The 20,318-nt window shown below is 41.1% G+C and overlaps 2 protein-coding genes across 7 annotated transcripts; both read left to right on the top strand.

Annotated features, from left to right (window-relative positions):
* The first annotated feature begins 156 nt into the window (after positions 1-156).
* Positions 157-6,170, top strand: LOC116329890 (probable nuclear hormone receptor HR38). Its single transcript, XM_031752015.2, has 7 exons — positions 157-309; positions 1,713-2,554; positions 3,203-3,332; positions 3,574-3,737; positions 3,878-4,080; positions 4,193-4,371; positions 4,466-6,170. The coding sequence occupies exons 2-7, from the start codon at positions 1,715-1,717 to the stop codon at positions 4,726-4,728; spliced, it is 1,779 nt and encodes a 592-aa protein (XP_031607875.1). The 5' UTR covers positions 157-309; positions 1,713-1,714; the 3' UTR covers positions 4,729-6,170.
* An 8,994-nt stretch (positions 6,171-15,164) lies between these two features.
* Positions 15,165-19,726, top strand: zgc:113184 (uncharacterized protein LOC553745 homolog). 6 transcript variants are annotated; one of them, XM_039612419.1, is made up of 5 exons: positions 15,165-15,273; positions 16,190-16,292; positions 17,322-17,441; positions 17,525-17,892; positions 17,981-19,726. In XM_039612419.1, exons 3-5 carry the CDS (start codon positions 17,330-17,332, stop codon positions 18,155-18,157), a joined length of 657 nt encoding a protein of 218 aa, XP_039468353.1. In that variant the 5' UTR covers positions 15,165-15,273; positions 16,190-16,292; positions 17,322-17,329; the 3' UTR covers positions 18,158-19,726. The 6 variants fall into 6 exon arrangements, with proteins under 6 accessions (XP_039468353.1, XP_031607886.1, XP_039468352.1 ...); XM_031752026.2 differs by having other exon boundaries at positions 17,275-17,441; XM_039612418.1 differs by lacking the exon at positions 16,190-16,292 and having other exon boundaries at positions 15,179-15,273.
* The last annotated feature ends 592 nt before the right edge of the window (positions 19,727-20,318 follow it).

The following is a 20,318-nucleotide window of genomic DNA, read 5'->3' as shown; positions in this document are numbered from 1 at the left end:
CGTGCGTGCGTCACACGGAAGAACGTCTGCGTCGAGGCCTGAGCTGATTGGCTGCCGACCCGGAACGTTCCACCGCCCCAAAACCATGTTTGGGCACAGACACGCCTTTTTGTCGATGCAGCCCAAAATAAAACAAGAGTGTAGCGGAGTGGAGCCCGTCTGCCTCGGTCTGACCCGGAGTGTGTTCTGTGTGAATGTGTCTGAATGAGTGTGTGTGCTGACAGAAGCTAACCGAGGTGACATTTATCGTTTTTTCTCTAATTTGGAATAAATGAAAAACGTCAAATTCGGGATATTTGCATAAACCAGGTGAGTAAAAAGTGGACTTTTAGTGAGTTGTTATTGTTTTTTATTTATTACTGCTGCTGTTAGATGCGCATGTTTGCATCTTTACTTCTTAATAAGTATCTCTGTCATAGCTTAAGCTCATAAGGCAAAATGGTTCTTAGTAGCTTGAGGTTTGCATCAGTTTACTTACTGATATAAAAAGTAATTTTCTAATGATGTCATATTTGCTCTAGTTCAACTACCTGCCGGAGGTCATGATTTTAAGTGTCCACTTGATTTGGCTAGACCCTCGCTGGTATAAAAGAAAGGTTATGAGTGTTACATTTAGCCATAATAAACTTAAACAGTGCAGACTGATATTCTTTTAATTCTTATAATATGATGAAGTGAATTATGGGAGTGTATTTTGACATTAACGTGGACATTTTACAGTATCTGCAAGTACTAATATGACTGCAGTGACTCTACTATTTCCATTTGTTCAAATTTTGTCCTCTGTTGTCAGTATGTGCTTGTGTTAATGGCGTTCATGCTCTATAACACTGTTGGGAAATGAGAAGATTCATAAAATTGTTTGCATTTACATGCTGAAAATTATTTGGGCCCTGCGGCAGTGTTGTTTCCCCACAAGTCAAATATAGCTGTTCAGCTTTTGTATTGTGAAAAAAAAAAATAAAAAACTATAAAATGAAGAAGTAAGGACACTTGTAGATACACACCCATCCACCCATGCACACACGCATGCACATAAACAGGCTTTGCCACTATTCCCATTTCAGCTGGCAGTCAGCCCACCCTGACATACAATCTGCAACACACCCCAGTACAGGCGTTGTGAAAGAGGGGTTGCCCTCTACTGAAGAAGGTTTTTAGAGCGTTAACAGCCAGTAACACAATATCTGACAATACCTGACTGCTAAGCTGGACCACCCTCTGCATTTTTTTTCAAGGGGACGGATAGGCCTCTTGATGAAGTTAGAGGCATGTTGGGGAAATGAGACGGACATTTCAGGTGTTAATGTTGCCCTCTGTTTACATTGTTATAGAGGAAGCATTAAGAAATGCTGACCAACATTTCTCTCTGGAGCATAGACTTCTAGAAAGCCCCATATAGCTCTATATCCAGTAGCAATATCTAGTTTCTAACACATGTTTAAAGAGTCAGTTATTGGGGCCATTTCTCTCGGGTGATTTAACTCACTTGGTTTTATTTTGAAAAATGATCACAAAGTCATATTTACTGCACTAATTTGAGATGGGAATATCTGACTTAGACTGTGTTGCTTTAAATCTACCTCACAAAGATGCAGTCAGTGTTTAGATAGAGAATTTAATAAAGTCACGTTTGTTACCCAGAAATGAATCAGTATTTATCTTTAAGGATTTATTTTAGTGGTTTTAAATGTTGGCTTTCTCTTTCCTAGCAATGCCCTGTGTACAAACCCAGTATGCATCCCTGCCCCATGACAACTACTTCAGCTCTGAGTTCTTGAATCCTGACCTCAGTGCCACACTGGTGATGGACTTCAGTGGCCAAAAGGACCAGCTGTCCACATCTTCATTGCCCAGCATCAACACTTTGGTTGGAAATGGCTATGTTGGGGAGTTTGATGCATATTCCTGTAAGATTACCACCTCTCCTCCTGCCTCTACGGTTTCATTCAGCCACACAGGAGTAGCTGAAAGCACCAGCTCTCAGATGCACAGCCAGGCCTTCAAGCTCGATGATCTCCAGGTGTATGGCTGCTACCCAGGATCCTTTGCACTCAACTGCCTTGATGAAACGCTGTCGTCATGCAGCTCTGACTACTATGGCAGCCCAGTCTATGCCACTGCTTCTCCTCCAACACCAAGCTTTCAGACAGAGTCTGCACCTGTCTGGGATTCCCCTTTCAGCCCCTACCCCTCAGCCCCCCTGCCCTCTGTGGCTGACAAGGCCGCCATAGCTCAGCAGCTCTCCTTTTTCACCTTCAGCTCTGCACCAGAGCAACACTCCCCCATGGGGCAGCAGCACCAGGATGCTCAGCCGAGCCAGGAAGACCACTTCTTCCTGTCTCCTCAGCAGCATGTCTCCTCACTTCACTGCCCCCCAGTTTCTCTGGAGCATAGACTTCTAGAAAGCCCCAAGACAGCGGAGGGTGCCATGATGTCTCCTAAAACGCCAAACCCAGGATCCAGCGAGAGTCGCTGTGCAGTTTGTGGTGATAACGCTTCCTGCCAGCACTATGGAGTCCGCACCTGTGAGGGATGCAAAGGTTTTTTCAAGGTAAAAAAAAAGATATTTAGCAGCTTTAAGATTACAGATTTGTTTGACTGAGTACATAATGCTGCAATCATTATGATTCTAAGGAGAATAAACCTGCAGTCATAGCTGATATATCAGTGTGTGTGTCATGTATGCAACAAGTAACAAAAAAACTGCAGTAATTATGCATATGTGCACATATGTTTCATATATTTAAGATGATTTAGATCCCCTGACAAAGCGAGCAAACCACATCCACCAGAGAGCAGTCATGTTATATTTTTTTAACTGTGCAATCACGGCGACAATTCTTCAAAAAACACATTTTTTTAAAGTGAGTTTGGTGTGTGCTAACATAAGAAACAAGTGCACAGCTTCAGTATTGGCAAATAATAAAATTATTACATTGTTTTAAAAATATTTTTAACACTTAAACTGAGCAGCAATGTACCAGTTATCACTGTATCTTTGTTTAAGAGAGGCCCACAGTTGATTGATCAGAAATCCATTAATCTGTTTTCTTAACCACTCATCCAAGTCAGGGTTGCAGGTGATCAGAAATTGATGCTATAAACAAAAATAAGACTTGTGCATTTCAGTCACTTGCAGTCATATATGTTTGCCACATTATGATTCCATATTAATGTGTTTTCTGTGTGTGTTTGACAGCGAACTGTCCAGAAAAATGCAAAGTATGTGTGCCTTGCCAATAAAGACTGTCCAGTGGACAAGAGGAGGAGAAACCGATGCCAGTTCTGTCGTTTCCAGAAATGTCTTGCAGTGGGAATGGTCAAAGAAGGTAATGCAATGTGATACTCTTTCAGAGCTTGCAGTGGCTAATGCATGACAGCCACAAATCGGGGTTAGTAATGACAGTTTTGCAGCAGCAAAGCCAGGAAGATCAGAGACATATGTAACCGGAGCTTTACATTGACAGTTGAAGAAAAAGGGAAACGTCAGCTGATACAGCTTTTGTTTTTCAAATGCTGAAAGAGCCATGTAGGAGTCATAAACATATTCCTCACCTTGTCCTCTTTTAGTTGTTCGTACGGACAGCCTTAAAGGTCGCAGAGGTCGCCTGCCCTCCAAACCCAAGATCCCAGTTGAGGCTTCATCCACGACCCCCAGTGTCAACATCATAGCTTCGCTTGTCAGGGCTCATCTAGACTCAAGCCCAACCATCGGAAAGCTTGACTATTCCAAGGTAACTCAAAACTTGTAGCTCACCCATATCTTCTTAATTTGAATTTACACTGGTGACAATGTAGAGTCAAACCAACAAAACTAAATAAACCTCTGAAAATCTCTTTAGCTAACTAACCTTTCACTTTTTTTCCTCCTCAGTACCGGGAGACAGCAGACAGCTCGAAAGAGAAGGAGGATGCTGGTGATATCCAGCAGTTCTATGATCTACTGACTGGTTCCTTGGATGTGATAAGGAAATGGGCTCAATCCATCCCAGGATTCATGGACTTCTGCACAGAAGACCAGGAGCTGCTCCTCGAATCTGCGTTTGTTGAACTCTTTATCCTGCGCCTGGCTTACAGGTCAGTGTTCTTTCTTCTGCAGTTAAAAAAAATGTGTTGTTCACTATTATTTTACTACATTCCTTCACGTTGGTCAATGCTCTCACTGACGTAATGGTTTAAAATAATGCAGGTCAGATCCAGAAAAGAATGAGCTGATCTTCTGCAATGGCGTGGTGCTCCACCGACTACAGTGCGCTCGCAGTTTCGGTGACTGGATCGACTCCATCGTGGATTTCTCGCACAGCCTTCGTCGCTTGAACTTAGACGTCTCCTTGTTTTCCTGCCTCGCAGCCCTCGTCATCATCACCGGTAAAGAAGCTTTGTCTGCTTTTAGTGAATTTCATCGCATTTCAAGGTTGTCGTTATATTTGGGGTTTCTCATGGAAACTTCTTTTGCCCTTAGATCGTCACGGCCTCAAAGAGCCCAAGCGGGTCGAGGACTTTCAAAGTCACCTCATCACTTGTCTAAGGGAACACGTGAGTGGAAACGGATCAGAACTGAGCCGGACGCAACCCAACTATCAGTCTCGCCTTCTGGGCAAACTGCCTGAACTGAGGACTCTGTGCACACAAGGCCTGCAGCGCATCTTCTACCTGAAACTGGAGGACCTGGTGCCTCCTCCTCCGATAGTGGAGAAAATCTTTATGGATACACTGCCGTTTTAAAATGAACAAAGGAGGTCGAAAGCACCAAACGTGAGGTTTTTCACTCCACTCTACTAAACCTCCTTCTAGCATACGGAGGTGTGCTAGCATAGTTAAAGAGACCATTATTTTTTTAACTTTAAGTGCTATTAAATATAGTACCTGTGTGAATGCTGTAAAAGATTGATATTTCATGACACTGTTTATATATATTTCGTGTGCATTGGTAAAGGTGACTTTTTTTGCAGTGCTATTTGTGAATGTTGTCCTGCTATGCAGCCTATAACACATGGATATCATGGTAGATGCCATGCAGTGTTAAATACTCAGAAACACACTAATTTTTTTAAAGTATGTTTTCAGAATTGCTTGATTGGCCCACTCAGAGGCTGAGATTGGAGATTACGGAGTAGGGAAGACAGGCAGTTGTGAAAGAGTCCCACTTTTCCACAATGAAATACTTACTTATATCTTTCTATGGAAACTATAGCCGCTGTACTAAACGTGCTCATGTGGAAGGTCTTGGACCAAAGTTTACCAAAGTTTTTATTTTGATACTACCAGTTAAAAACCTAATTGCCTTAAGCTAAAGAAAATAATCTGCCATATCGCTTCACCTGTCACTTTTCAGCACCTTTTAAAGGCTGATTCAGGCGGCTCTCCTGTTAAACTGCATAAACCTGTGACGACAGACTTCTCGGGCTTTATGTAAGAATGAAAATTGACTTGCTAAGTGAAAATACAAAGTGCCTTTTCATAAAACCTCACTCCATCAACCACACTAAGTGAACCTTTATTCCAAACATCACATATAGCAAGGCCCTTTTATCACAGGCATGAGTCACTCTCAGAATTCAAGTGTTAGTGTTGCTAGTGTTAATGCAGTATGTCAAAGAGTGTCCAGTACTTCAAACTGTTTAAACTGGAAGGTCATCAAGTTATGACAGGCTGTTTAAGACATGTCAAATTAAATTGTTATGTTACAGAGGCATGGACGTTAGAACCACGGTGGCGCCGTCCAGATTTAACTAGATCGAGTCTTGTATGATTTGTATAAATTAATGCCAGAAAATGCAAATTCACAGGCAGACATTAACTGTTTTCTTGTCTTAGGCATCAGATACGTTACATGTTGTGGACCTCAATTCTGTGACTGTAAATCTCTCCACCTGTCTTCCATATTTTTCAGAATTGTGCAGTTTTGTTTTGGTTGTTTTTTTTTATATACATGTTAGATTTATATTTTGATTTCAAAATGACCGAAAGAAAATTCTTAAGGAATCACAGTGAAACGTGATGACGTGAGCAGCTACGAGCACTTGAGTGTTCAAATGGTATGAAAAGTACTTCTTCTGTATGTGTTTGTGTGCGTGCAAAATAATGCCCGGCCTTTTGTAAAATGGTGCAAAAACAAAAAAAATTAAAAGGCAGCGAATACTTGATATTAAATCTTTTGGAAATCACCTTGAATTGACTTTGTTTAAATGTTAGGAAATAGGTAACTGCACAGATTAGGGGGCCTCGGGCCTCCGGCCTCGGGGCCTGCAACTCGGTTCACTCTGGCACAGCTGGCTGCCGGCAGAGCCGGCGGGCACGCCAGTGCAGCCCCCTCTGGCTTCTGCTCCGTGGCTACTGGGTGACCCCTCGTCTGGGGATCTCCTCATCCCTTCCCAGGAAGGTGGCACGGATGCCCCTCCGTGGTACTCCTTGGGCTCTCGCACTCTGGGGCCTCTGGATGTCTGGAGCCTGGATCTCCTCCATGCCTGCTTCATGCCCTGGGGACGGGGCTATGGGCCTCCACACCCTCTAGCAGACCGTTACATGGGAAACCTTTTTTGTATACAAGCGCGCTGATCCACACAGGTGTGCACACGGGTGTTCACTGTTCGTAGACATAAACTACACCTTTCTTAGCTGCTACTTCAAAGCACATTGTGCGCTGTCTGTCCTGCGTGCTGCACAACAACATTCAATATTTAGTATTTACTGCTGTTCACACTCAGCTAGATTAACGTGATGGTGTTGTGTTTAGTATGTTGCTTTGTTTTTGTTTGTTTTTTTTTTTTGTCTTCTCTTCTTCTTTTTCTCTCAACAGGTGATCCAGGAGATTTTTTTCTTTCTCTTTGTCTTTGTAAGTGCCCTTTCTCACTGTCCCTTTTCCTTCTGTTTTTCTTTTCCTTCCTCTCTTTCTTTCTCCCTTCCTATCCCCCAGTCATGTCTGTCCCATCTGTAACAACTGAAAATAAAATAAATAATAACAACAAAGTTTGATCAAATGGACCAATACGGCAATGCCATGATGATCCATTTGGCAGAATAAATCCATTTGGTATCCTTGTTGGTCTTCAGACAACAATTCTGACGGCTAAAGAACCAAATGGGACAGAGAAAAAAAAAAAAAAAAAACTGCACAGATTAGAGTTTCTACAATTATCTAAAAACTGGTTAAAAGATGATAATTTAGCAGTTTACACGTTCACCTAAAAAGCAATACATCTCTTATTCCACGAGAAGCAAATGGGATTGTGTCAAGAAGAGCATCTGATGTTAAAACTCGTCTCATCAAAAGTGTGGAGCTACTGTGCTGTGGTGACTCCTTGTGAATAAGGGAGCAGCCAAAAGTAACTTTTAAGCCTAAAGAGAGCCCATGAATATACAGTTATACTTATTGAAAAGGGTTAAAAATGACCACAGAAATAATTAGGAAGGTAGTTTTTAACAATTCTTAGCTATTGGTAAACAGTGGGTTTGTTTGTGTCACATGGACTATCAGGATATTGACAGTCAATTATAATTAATTAATAATTGTGGGTTCCTTTCTTTATTTCTCATCATATGTTAAAGTAAGATGAATGAGTAAGAGCTCTATGCTGTGATGGGGTTACACCACAGCATAAGGTCCCCGCTTACTTAACAGCAAAAGGTCCCTGGTTTGATCCCGGCAGGAGACATGAATCCCTTGGGCGCTGTGTCAGGAAGGGTATCCGGTGTAAAAATCTGCCAAGGCAAATATGCAGAGCTACCTACCCTGATGATCCCATGTGAATAAGGGAGCAGCCAAAAATGGCTTTTAGGTTAAACTAAGATTGCTAGCATGGTTGAGATCTCTATCCTTCAGTGTACATTGGAAATTTCCACCTTAAAATAGAAACCTAAAGTCATGCAGTAGCTGTGAAACCATAAGCATTGAGGTCCATTAAAGAGACACTTGAGAAAGAGAGGCCCGAATGAGATTTGAAAAATGTAAGCAAAATGCTTTCCTCCCTCACTGAAATGGAAATTAGAACAAATAACAGCGTTATGACTCAAAGGTTCAAAACCTCCTCAAATTTGATGCAGCGAAATTAAGAATTACACACTAGTCCTTGTTGCACCAGTACGTGGCGGCCTCCTCGCTGACTCTGCCAGGTTGCCCTTGTTGCATTTTTAGAACAGCACGGCGGGGACCTCCAGGACTGAATGCTAGCATGCCAACACTGTTGATAAGTTAGCAAGCTGCTGTTAGCATTAACTTCAAAGCATGACTGTGTCTAAATCCAGCCTCTCAGAGCTGTGTATTTAAAAAAAGTATGTCAGACATTTAAGTAGATTCAATGTTGTTGTGCTATAAGAACAAAACTGTCAGCTAGTTGGTGGTTTCAGTGCAAGAAACAGCGCTTAGACTTTATTTAAGGCACTGCCTACTGTGCTGCTACTTGTTACATATTAATGATGTGATGAAAAGTGACTAAACAAAGTCCTTTTCACCAAGTCCGTGTTGTTTTGTCATACATGGTGTTAATGTTGGCAGCACCCTTGATGGGAGGAAGACGACACCGCGGCGCTCTCAGCCACAGCGATCTGTAGCCGCGGCTGCATTCAGCCAGTCGACACATGATCCTACTGTACACCACGTACTGGTCAGCTGGATTTTGGTGTTGGCAGACACAGTGGAAAAAAAGTGACAAGGGAAGAAAAGAGGAGGGGGCAAGAAGTGTTCATTATGTTACAAAATGGCAAACGTGCTGCCCAAGTCAGGCGTAATGAGAGCAGCAGGCGATTCGTTTCATAAGAACTCAGACAAACGCGGCGGCTCTGAGAGTTCCTTTAATTGTTACGAAAAGTATCCTCCTTTTATCTGACTTGATAATCTGTTTTGACTTTCAGTGTTTCTTTTCAGTTTAACTGGTCGCATATCCATGTCGACTCAGGCATGCCGTCCCTTCAGATTAGTCTAACCAACGTTGAAAAGATATCCTCCTGTGAATATATCGCAGTGTTTCTTGACACCACCTTTTTCCAAAAGTGGAAAGCTACCCTTTGGAGATGCTATTTGTTCCTTAACTTTTGACCTGACATACTACACGCCGCCTTCAGCCTCTGCCATCCACCCCTCACACACCCTTGTCATGGTGATTTGTTATACACGCGTGCCAAACTCCAAAAACCTTCTTCACTTTTGCTTCTGCATCTTCTGCAGACGAAAGGTCTGAGAATGAATAACATTTACAGTGTTTCTTGATACGTGACATGCTTTATAGTCCAGAATGGTGTTGCATAAGCTTTTTTCAAGGCAATTTAATTTTGAGTATATTCATTCAATAACCTGATAGTTACTTTGCAGAAATATAGCTACTGTATAGCTGTGGCCACATGCTAAAGTTTTCATTAAATAAATTTGGCCCGTGCCTTTTTGTCAGTGGCACAAAGGAACTACATTTTGCATTACTACCTTGTGTTTCATATTATGACTACCTAATGTTCCATAATAAAGAAATCATAGCTTATCATAACATTTGCTAATTAGCAAAGTTAGGAAAGTCTTAGTTTCAAAGATTTTGGACAGATTAAATTTTTAACTTAAAGATGGAGAGTTAATTTGTATCTATTTTTTTCAGTAGCCATCATCTCCATATAAGTAATGCACAAAGGTACTGTGAAGTCTCCTGCCGTTCTGGACTTTAGCTTTTGAAAGCTCAACATTAAAGCTTAGGCTGCTGCCAAATTAATTTTTGGAGTTAGAAAGGACCGTGTTTAGACAAGAGAGTAAAGTCCTGACACGAGTGTTTTAGTTTGCTTGGCCACATAACATAAATTTTGTCATCAGATGGTGGGGAAGAGGCTATGTGTGGACACTGTGTGCCTATAAGTCTGTGGAAACTTTAAATTACAATGGACCAACTATATGTGCGGCATTCAGGTGGATTTCAATTAAGTATAACAGAAATGACAACTCGTCCTTGGTGTCTACAGCTGTCCTTGTGTACAATAGACTATAATCACTGGTTTATTTATAAGCTAATGGCAAAACCCCCCTATCAGAAATCCATATCCACTCACTGGCAACTTTGTTAGTTATAAATTGCTAGTTTCTGGTTGCCTTCAGAACTGCCAACAAAGTGCTGAAAACATTCAACAGAGATTTTGGTCCATATTGACATGAAAGCATCACACAGTTGTTGCACAGCCCTCCACCCATGATGAGAATCTCCACCCAATCTCAACTGCGCTCTAAGACTAAGATCTGATGATTTTGGTCATGTTCAAGAAACCACTTTGAGATGATTTGAGCTTTGTGACATGGTTTGTTATGCTGCTGGAAGCAGCCATCAATAGATTGGTACACTGTGGTCATAACGGGGTGGACATGGTCCAGTTCTCAAGTAAGCTGTCGTGTTTAAACAATGCTCAGTTGGTATTAAGTGGCTGGAAGTACGCCAAGAATATTTCCCCTAGACCAGTACACCACAACCAACCTGAACGTTTGATACAAGAGAGGATGGATCTATGCTTTTATGCTTTTTACAGCAAACTGACCCATCTGAATGTTACAGCAGAAATCAAGGCTCGTCAGATGAATCTTCCAACAGCCATGCTGCGTTCAAAGTCACTTAAATCACCTTTCTTCCCCATTCTGATGCTCAGTTTGCCTTTCAGCAGGTAGTGTAGACCAGGGGTCCCCAATCCCAGTCCACGAGGGCCGGTGTCCCTGCAGGTTTTAGATGTGTCCTTGATCCATCACAGCTGCTTTAAATGGATAAATTACCTTCTCAACATGTCTTGAAGTTCTCCAGAGGCCTGGTAATGAACTAATCATGTGATTCAGGTGTGTTGACCCAGGGTGAGATCTAAAACCTGCAGGGACACTGGCCCTCGCGGACTGGGATTGGGGACCCCTGGTATAGACCATATCTACACCTAAAGGCACATGATTGGCTGATTAGATCTTTCCATTAACAAGCAGTTGAACAGGTGTACTAAGGACATGGATCGATACTTGAGCAGTGTTTAGTTTAGTTTATTGTTGTTAGTGTCTTACTCTCATGTTGTTTATACAAAATTTGACGTTACTATTCAACTGGTCGTCTGCCACTGCTTCAAGGTTTGCTGTGTTTCGTATTCAGAGATGCTCTTCTGCATACCTTGGTAGTAACAAGTGGTTATTTGAGTTACTGTTGCCCTCCTATCAACTCAAAGCACCCTAGCCATTCTCCTCTGACCTCAAGGAGGCGTTTTCACCCAGAGAACTGCCGCTCACTGAATCCTTTCTGTTTTTGGACGAGTTTCTGTAAATCGTACAGATGATTGTGTGGGAAAATCCCAGCAGATCAGCAGTTTCTGAAATACTCAGACCAGCCTGTCTGGCACCTATGAGCGCTGAAACATGTTTCTTCCTCATTCTGATGCTTCGTCAGGTTTTTGACCATGTCTAAACACCTAAATACACTGAGTTGCTGCCATGTGATTAGCTGATTAGACTGCATTAATTACCAGGTGAACTTGTACCTAATAAAGTGGCCACATGTGTGTACCTGCTAAACAGTGACCGGTACCCTACTAAATAAATTCTAGAATTTCTCTCACCAAAAAGTAATCATAACACAAGCATATTTAATGATCTATATTAGAGGAAACCATATTATTTGTCAGATAAACCATTGAAAAAGCTCCGAAAGCTTGAATTACTCCTGGAACTGCTGGAAGAAAAAGTCAACGAATGAATCAAATAAAAACAGGAATTAACTGGCATTCTCTTGCTTTAGTGTCATTATAAAATACAGCAGTAACATGACTTGGTTCCATCGCTGTCATAGAGATGTTTGAGAGAGTGAGTGTGCGAGAGAGAGAGACAGCGGCCGACTGCTAGAGATGATATTGTTCCAGCGGGAGGAAAGCTAATACGTCTGTTTGTGAGGATGCTGCACCTGTCGTTTATTGATGGACTGAGCTGTAAATAACTTTCTATTCAGCGCTCCACGGGGGACCCTGTGTGCTTCCTTTGGCCTTCTTCTTTTTATTCTATACCTGTTCATGTACACACGCCTACACACAGGTGCACGCGTCACTCGCCACATTTCTGCACATTTTCTAAAGAGTCTCAGAATAGAGCAGAATCTCTTAGTCTTACCTTTGATAATGACAAAAATAAACACCCAGAGCGAAGATATACATACATGTATATTGTGAAACAGTATCAGGTTGTGTGTGGGTGTGCTGCTGAGTGTGGAAAAGCCTCTCTGGGTGTATTTTTAGCAGACCATTGTTGAGCCCATAGAGACCTCTGTAATTGGATCTGGTCTCCCTCACTAAGAGTGTCCGGTGATAAATGAGTTGGCAGACGTCATTGCTCATGCCATCTCTGTGATAACTGTATGCTCCACATCACCGCTCTAAAGCTCTTAGTCGCGGCCGGATTAAAATCGTAACTGATTGGTGAGCCGGCTGAATTATCATTCTGAAGCGTGTGAAAAGAAGAGACTGTGGAAACCTTCTTGCTCTGTGTATTTGTTGCTGTGTCCTTGGGTATTAACTTTGCTGGGTGGCAACTTAATAAAGGTGAAAGACTGACGAGACCCTTGATGGGCTTGATATAATAAGCTGAAACTAATGTGCTCAATTTTTATTTTACTATAAAGGATGCTGAAAGCAACACAGAATCATCTTGGTAAAGGTTTAAATGGCCTTTCTGTCTAATCATGAAGGGACAGATTTAGTTTGAATTATTGTTAAATAAAAGAGTTTAAAGGGTTGACTTCTTTCTTTTATGATGGTTGCTGATGATGGTCTGTATTTTGCAATGAGATTTAAGAAAAACTGACTCCATCAGGACCAGCAGAAGCTGTTCATTTACTGCACTGCAGTGCCAAAAAAAGGACTGTGATGAAAAACAGGCTGTTTTTAAAAAAAAATAATATTTATGTGCTTTCTCACAAAAAGAAGCTTTATGAGAATACATCAGACTTACTGTATTCCCAGTTTGGAGACAAGTCAATGAATATAAGCACATTACTACTAGATTTAAAATAGAGCTATTTGAAATACTTATACACTTGAATAAATGATGAATACGATGTGAATATTGTGGAGAAACACATTTAGCAAACTGGTAAAAAAAAAGAAGTGTGTGCCTTTGTGTGTGTGAATGCATGTGTCTATGTTGGAAACTTCTCTCTGCTCAGCCGGAGAATATGAGAATGTTACAATTATAAAACAAGATTGACAGGATGGATAGTGTTGCACTGGCAGATGACAGTTCCTGGCTGCCTGCCTGGAAGTTATTCGCAGCAAGACCCCCCCGCACACGCGCGCGCACACACACACACACACACACACACACACACACACACACACACACACACACACACACACACACACACACACACACACACACACACACACACACTTCAGAGAGCCCCAACTTATAGATCAAGTGGTTGTGAAGAAGGAGGAGGTGGTAGAAAAGGAAAGGGTGTGGCATGCATGTGTGTCAAGGTCAGAACAAACACAGTGCAAACCTGAAAACACACACACTCACTCACACAGACAGTTGGGTATACCTGACCAGCATTCAGCAACTGCATCAATCAACATTTGGCTGTCTGATGGAAAAGAAGTGCCGTCCAAGTGCCTAACTGTTAGTCCTGTTTTAAAATTATTGATTTATTGGACTCTTTTGAATGCTTTCACATTAATAGCTTCAGAAGTGATGAAGTATCTCATGTGTCCTCAGAAACACGAAGAGCTGTTAAACATAAATAACATATAGACCTTCATACAGTGTAAAGATGGAGCCTGGACATTCTTTACATTTGCACAGTGTGCTTCTCACTGCCCGGCATGTGTGTCATCTTTTTATTTATTTCTTTTTTTGGCCTGAAAACTGCTGCTGGAGCAATTTTCTTTCCTGGATCATTTATTTTTATGCAAACAACAAATTTCCATGACTGGTTAGTGTTCCAGTGAGTACGACGAGCTCTTTTACCATTTTAGTCGTGCAGTGATCGATAGCCATGCATCTCTTTTAACCATCTCAGAGACTATACCCAGACTGGAAATGGGTAAAATAACAGCCTATATCCAAAAACACTTCGTTTTTGAAGTGAAAAACGAAATCAAGAGTTTTGTGGGGAAAATTAGGGCATCTAAAGTGGCCTTAGATGACACACAGCAAACACTAGATTAGCTGGGCAAATGCAAAATAAAAGCTAAAAAAGGGCAACAAAATCTTCCTGGAGCCGAAGTGACATGACAAAGACATGATTCTCATAGCGATGCGAGCCCCTTGGCCCTCACGCAGGGTTACATAAGAAGTCTGAAGACTGAGTTAGTTGGCACCTCTCTAAGATCACAAGGCGCTGGCTGTAAAGTCGGCTGTCAGGAGCTGACTCTCTCGCGGCTCCTCATAACTGGATGGGCAGTAAGGAAGGTAGTCTGCTTCCAGGACTCTGCTGTCTTAATGTGGATCTATTTTTAAATTGATATCAGCCACATTCAACAGATGGCTGAACATCTCAAATGCCAAACACACGTGCAAACACACACGTTCTGAATAGACCTGGAGAAACAGAGACATGACAAAGCCTTTCACAGAGCTCTCAGCGTAATGCTGGTCTCAAACAGTAATGATGCAGCTTTTATCAGTTGGATAATTTTTTATTTATTTGTATTATTGTGATTCAGACTGAAAAAAAAACTATGCCTTTGGGGTTGTATCAGGAAGGGCATCAAAAATTACCTAAATCAAATATGCAGAGCTACCTGCTGTGGTGACGTCTTGTGAATAAGGGAACAGCTGAAAGTAGCTTTATTGTTGTTCAGACTGACATTTGTGTGAGGTGAGTTACAACAAGAATGAACAATATCCAGGAGGAGATGGTGTAATGACCTTGTTGACCCCCTGGACTTAATCTAGTACCAACATCAAGTCAAAATGATAGTTTGGTATTACATAACTGTTGACGAGTAATAATGACATTTTTTTCCCGATGGTTTATGGTTTCGTGTTGTGCAAACTTGTACTTCAGTATTTTTTTTTTGATATCACAAAGTTTAGGAGTATTTCAAAATAAAAGCCGTTCAGAGAGTTTCCATGTCTTTTATTTTGAAGGCAACCTGGTTGGACGTGTCAGGTTGTAGTGGAAGGTTTACGGGCGATTTGCGCAGGTGAGTGCAGTGACGTCATTGCGCAGAGAGGGAGAGAGAGAGAGAGGGAGAGAGAGAGAAAAATGCGGATCTTGCCTACTCCTCCTGACATCAGCATTTGTGTGTGCACTTCCTGTCTGGAATGGCCGATCGCTTTAAGTGCAAGTAAGGCTCACATTCAAATGTAATTCATGAACTATCGTTACATGATTTGCGATTATCGGGGGTTAAAGCGGAATTTGATTTAAACTTGCATGTGTTTAGTTTCTATAATCAAGTTACACAATTATAATTCACGCAGTGCAGAAGTTGTTTATAAACAAGGAAAAAAAAGTGAAAGAAACGTGAATGTTGGCGAGAATGTAAAGCAGCTGAGATGGGTGGAATGATTTCTGTTTGAAGGAGATATAAAGACAAAAAAGGACACGTTTTGTTGCTGATTTTTGGAGCTTTGTGAGAGATTGTGATTTCTGCTTCACCTGGTCTGTTGGTAAACTTTCTACATGGCACCTGGCACACACACAGTGTTCCTCTTTTGGAAGAGGAACTGCACCAATACTTTGTTCGGTTCTCTTTCATACCTGAAAAACTGACTTCTCAGGGACCTATTGGAAAATGTAAAAAAGAAAACCCTTTTATTTTGTTTTCTCAGTTTTGTTCCAGGTTATGTTCTCAGTGCTCAAGAAGGAATTGATCAGACAGGTTTCTCTTTTTCAGAGCCAGCCAAACAATCAGCTGATACCAAAGCTGTTCTCATGCTTCTTTATGCACAAAATGCAGCTCGTCTCTTTCCTCTTTTCTCAGTCTTTATTTAAAACTACTTTACAGCCACTCATGTAACACTGAAATGTTGAAGTTCCTTTGTATACCCAGGAGGTTTCACTTCCTCCTTTTCTTTTTAACAGTTACTTCCTTATGTTTAGCTGTTCTCAGACAATCTATATGTTGTTAGACTTGCTGAGCATATTATTCATTAGACTCTTATCATACCTGTGGTGTTGCTTCATCTATGCTTAGTAAATGGGCTTTGAGGCTTGATGTAAATAGTGAGACGGTGTCTGATTTCTTGAACATGAAACAGGAGGCCTGTATGACATGCAAAACAGCCGAGGCAAATCTGGATGTAGCTTTACATGACAACTCCTGAATTGCTGGAAGAGGGAGGGCAGACAGTCCTAAGAGGGGTAAGCAAACCAATATAATAAGTTATAAATGCAGTATAACTCTATTAGGAATTATATCACTTTGTACACTTCCAGATATCGAGGTTCAGAAAAGATAAGAAGTTACCTTTACTGTTGTGTCTCTTTCTTCCCTGTATTTTGCATGCTGGGTTTAAAAAAGTGAAACAAGTCAAGACATTACTTCAGTGTTCAGCAAATTAACAGAAAAATTTATAGCATAGAGTTTCCTTCCAGACCTTTTTTTTAACCCCTCAGCCATAAAAGGCCGATAGGGTATTGGTGGCATGGACATCCAAGTTTTTGAATACGATAACTTGAGACCGAGGCGACGTTTGAACTTGATACCATAGATGCATCAACTAAAAATCCTGGACGAGTTCAAATCTCAGTGACCTCAACCTCAAGGTCAGAGGTCAAGTTTTCGGAAAATCTCGTGAATGTGATAACTTAAGAAGGAAGTCACCTAGGATTTTGAAATCGTCTACTAAAAATCTTGGACGAGTTCAAATGTCAGTGACCTCGACCTCAGCTCTTATCTTTTTATTAGCAGGTGAAACCTGACCTGTAACTTGTCTGTCGCATGCTCGTTTCTTCTTTTTGTCAGAGTGTCATTTTTTTGAAACGTTATAACTTCTTTGGAGGTTGACAGGTCAGAGCAAAATTATCTAGTGAATTAGAGCTGCTGCATTTTTTTTCCACATAAGTTTTCAATCCTTCATATGTATGATTCATGTCATTCCCATTAGCTTCAGCTTTATTTTGTCTTGAGTGCTAATTAGCAGTCATCCTATCATAACATTGTAAATCACGGTGATCAGCCTACCCCAACTTTATTATCATAGCAGGTTTTCCTGCTTTGTATCAGCCTTAGCTTAGAGTACTTTTACTCAAAGCACTGTGATGTGAAACTTACATGTTTATTTCTGTAGTTTGCACCTCTTCTCAACAGTCTATTTAAAATCTGTATACATGTCCGTTACAGCTCAGTGCTAACCCTTCTGTGTTATTCACTACCTGCAATTCCTGGAGCTGGTGAGATGGAGGAAGCTTACAATGAGCTCTACCAGCAGTTTCTTCGCCTGAGGTCACTTTGTCTGAAACAGGCAGCTCTGCTGCATCAACTCACAACAGCCCTGCAGAAACAGCAAGGTCTGCATATGAAAAAACACTAATGCTCTAAAACAGCTTCTCAGTCGTAATGCTTCGAACCTTAAACAACTATTTTTGTGCAGGTGCATCTATTCCTAATGGAGAATTCAGTAATGTGATGTCCGTTCCTGTTCAGTTTACCGATGAAATCCCTGCATATCTCCTTGAGAACCCTCAAACATTAACATCCGTGACACAAATCCCTGCAGCACAGTGTGGCGCTGATTACTTTTCAAGAAATACAAAGAGCTTCCCCGATCTCCTTGCTGATGATATGTCCAAGCTCTGTGTTGATGTGCCCTCTCAAAGAAAGGAAAGCGTTAAGGCGGAGAACAAATTCCCATTGTTGTTACCACTGGACTCCTTGGGATGCCATGGAGCCTCTTCCAATGAATCCAGAAATTCAAAGCAAAATCATCCTGCTGGAGACAGAACTCTACACGCAATCAGGGTAAAAGACGAGCCACAACTGTAGATATTTACACTGTGACTGTGATTTACTGCGCTCTTCACATACATCTTCTCTGTGGTTCTGTTAGATGCCTGTGATGGACTGCTGCAACCTGATTAATGACTTCCAAGGTGGAGCCGGCGGGGCGATGTTGTCGGACGTGGCTCTGCAGTCTCACATTTGTGAGTTTTGCCAGGCAGTTTTCCCTGGACACACAACTACAAGAGGAGAGTTCCTACGACATCTGAACACTCACGTCACCTAGATTAAATGAAGTCTCCTCCTGACGTATGACTGACAGTATGTGTTCATATGATAGTCTTTGATGGTGCATGCATAAACCTATCAGTCTGATCCCAGGATTGAAATGGACCTGCAGTTTAGCTCTATGTCTCTGAATGAACTGTGCAGATGCTGATACAGCTTTTCGGTTTCTTTCGTCTAAAATGAAAGGCAGAAATAGACTTTAGAGCTTAAATGATCACAAAGTTCTGGGAATGGGCATATTAAATAAATAACTTCATCTGATTTAAATGAGCAAATTTCCCCTGGTTAAACTGCAGTATGCATGATGTTGGTGGTCCACAGAGTGACTTTTTAAAAAAGCAGCTGTGCTGGAAGCTTTCTGGAGAAATGACCCTGAGGGGGAGATCAGACAAATTTGTATCGGGTTTGCGTTTTGATTTTTATCAGCCTCTTCCTGGAACCTATTATAATAAAGCCACCATAACGTCACTCACTCACCCATTCAGTCTGTGGACTGTTGAAGCCTCATTGAGCATTTTGGCTGTCACCATCTGGGATCCCCCAGTGTGGGTCTTACTGAAAAACTGAGGACAGTGCACACCAATGATACGGACTCACACAAACCCCGCTTCATTGTCTGTTTTACTCTAAATAAGACCATGAATCATGAAATGAACATAATGTGAGGCAAGTATTTACCGAAGTCTTAAATCAAGCAACATGGCAAAAGTTTCTCAAAGACTTCTATATAATCTCTATTTATCTGTTCAGAGCATTCAGTAGAAACAGTCTGTTCAGTCCATAGACTATATCACTCGCTGTTAATCATGGGTAAATTACACATAAGCTCTCTGTGTTTCTGACAAGACACTAGGAGTGTCTTTTCTTTAGGCTATGACTGCACAAATTATTGTCTATGTAGCGTCAAAGTCAATGTAAGGCAGCTGGTCTTCTTATACGCTGTGATGTTTAAATGCAGCTAGAAAACACAAACTTTTGACAACTAAAAGAATCCACTGGATTTTTTCTAAATAAATCTAAGTGTTCAGGGGAATGGGACCCAGAAAAAAGATAGAATAGCCCATTTTCAATCAGGGTTTTTATTCTTTCTATCTCGCAGTCCTCCTTTACCAATATTCATAAATCATGGGTTCACAACTTCATGCCCATGTTTATCTACTTTTGTTGGTTATTTCGTTTTTGCATTGCTACTGAAGGCACGTATGGAAAGTAAAACCCTGTGTTGTTCATGATCTCAAGTAACTGCTGGAAATAAAGTCGGTAACTTTCCACATGGTGTCATCCTCTTCTAATCTAAAGCAAAGCTGCTTAGATGGGTTACTAACCAGCTAATGGTTTGTAATAATTTTACATACATCCGTTCTGAATGGAAATCTATTATTTTTTCTTAATTCTTATTCTTAAAAATATGCCACTATTTTAAACAATCTTTTTAAGCCTGGATGTGTAAATGATAACATTAATAAAAAATGTACTGCTGATTCATATGAAGTTTTCTTGATTATCCTTTGGAACCACAAACACTTGTAACTTTGTGACGTTGCCAAATAAACATGATATGCAGAAATGGCTCATCAGAACTATTCTACCAATCATCACATCGCAAAAAAAGTGAATGCTGATAATGTGAAGTCTTTTAACTTTTAACAGACAATCTGCAATTATTTTATGCCTTTAGTTGGATCAGCTGTCTGTTGCTAAGCCGAGTTACAGAGGAAAAAAGACAGATCTAAGAATAGCCTAAAGATTTAACTCCCTAATTAATGGTGCTGACAGCTGATTGATGATGCGGCTCCCTTCATCTGTTGCCACATTGACTGTCTCTCATAATCACACACTAACTTGGATGTAATTGCTATTTTAAAAAAAGCTAATTGCAATTTTTTTTTTTTACATAAAAATCACTATTTACTACTTTAGAAGTGGTCCAGATGGTAGAGGGATTGTAATTCAATAACAAGACTGTAGCTGTTGCTGTTGCTTTGAATGTCAGCACACTAACATGCTCAGTGTAATCCAAGCCATGTTCACCCTCTGAGTGTGTTACCATGATAATATTTGCTATTTAGCAGTAAACCACAGTGCAGCTGTGGCTGATGGGAATGTAATGAACCTAAGTGCTGGATAAACAGATCATTTGATCAGATGGAGGCACTTCA

This window comes from Oreochromis aureus, linkage group 5 (assembly GCF_013358895.1).
Source record: "Oreochromis aureus strain Israel breed Guangdong linkage group 5, ZZ_aureus, whole genome shotgun sequence".
Lineage (NCBI taxonomy): Eukaryota > Metazoa > Chordata > Actinopteri > Cichliformes > Cichlidae > Oreochromis > Oreochromis aureus.
Note: the sequence above shows the minus strand (reverse complement) of the source record. Positions and strands in the feature narration are given on the sequence as shown.

Excerpts from the sequence above, each read along its gene's own strand:
- zgc:113184 (XM_039612418.1), top strand. The coding sequence starts at position 15,192 with ATGCGGATCTTGCCTACTCCTCCTGACATCAGCATTTGTGTGTGCACT. Across the intron at positions 15,274-17,321 it reads GCCGATCGCTTTAAGTGCAA|CTGGTGAGATGGAGGAAGCT; the intron begins GTAAGGCTCACA and ends CAATTCCTGGAG. Across the intron at positions 17,442-17,524 it reads AGCCCTGCAGAAACAGCAAG|GTGCATCTATTCCTAATGGA; the intron begins GTCTGCATATGA and ends ATTTTTGTGCAG.
- LOC116329890 (XM_031752015.2), top strand. The coding sequence starts at position 1,715 with ATGCCCTGTGTACAAACCCAGTATGCATCCCTGCCCCATGACAACTAC. Across the intron at positions 3,333-3,573 it reads AGTGGGAATGGTCAAAGAAG|TTGTTCGTACGGACAGCCTT; the intron begins GTAATGCAATGT and ends GTCCTCTTTTAG. Across the intron at positions 4,372-4,465 it reads AGCCCTCGTCATCATCACCG|ATCGTCACGGCCTCAAAGAG; the intron begins GTAAAGAAGCTT and ends TTTTGCCCTTAG.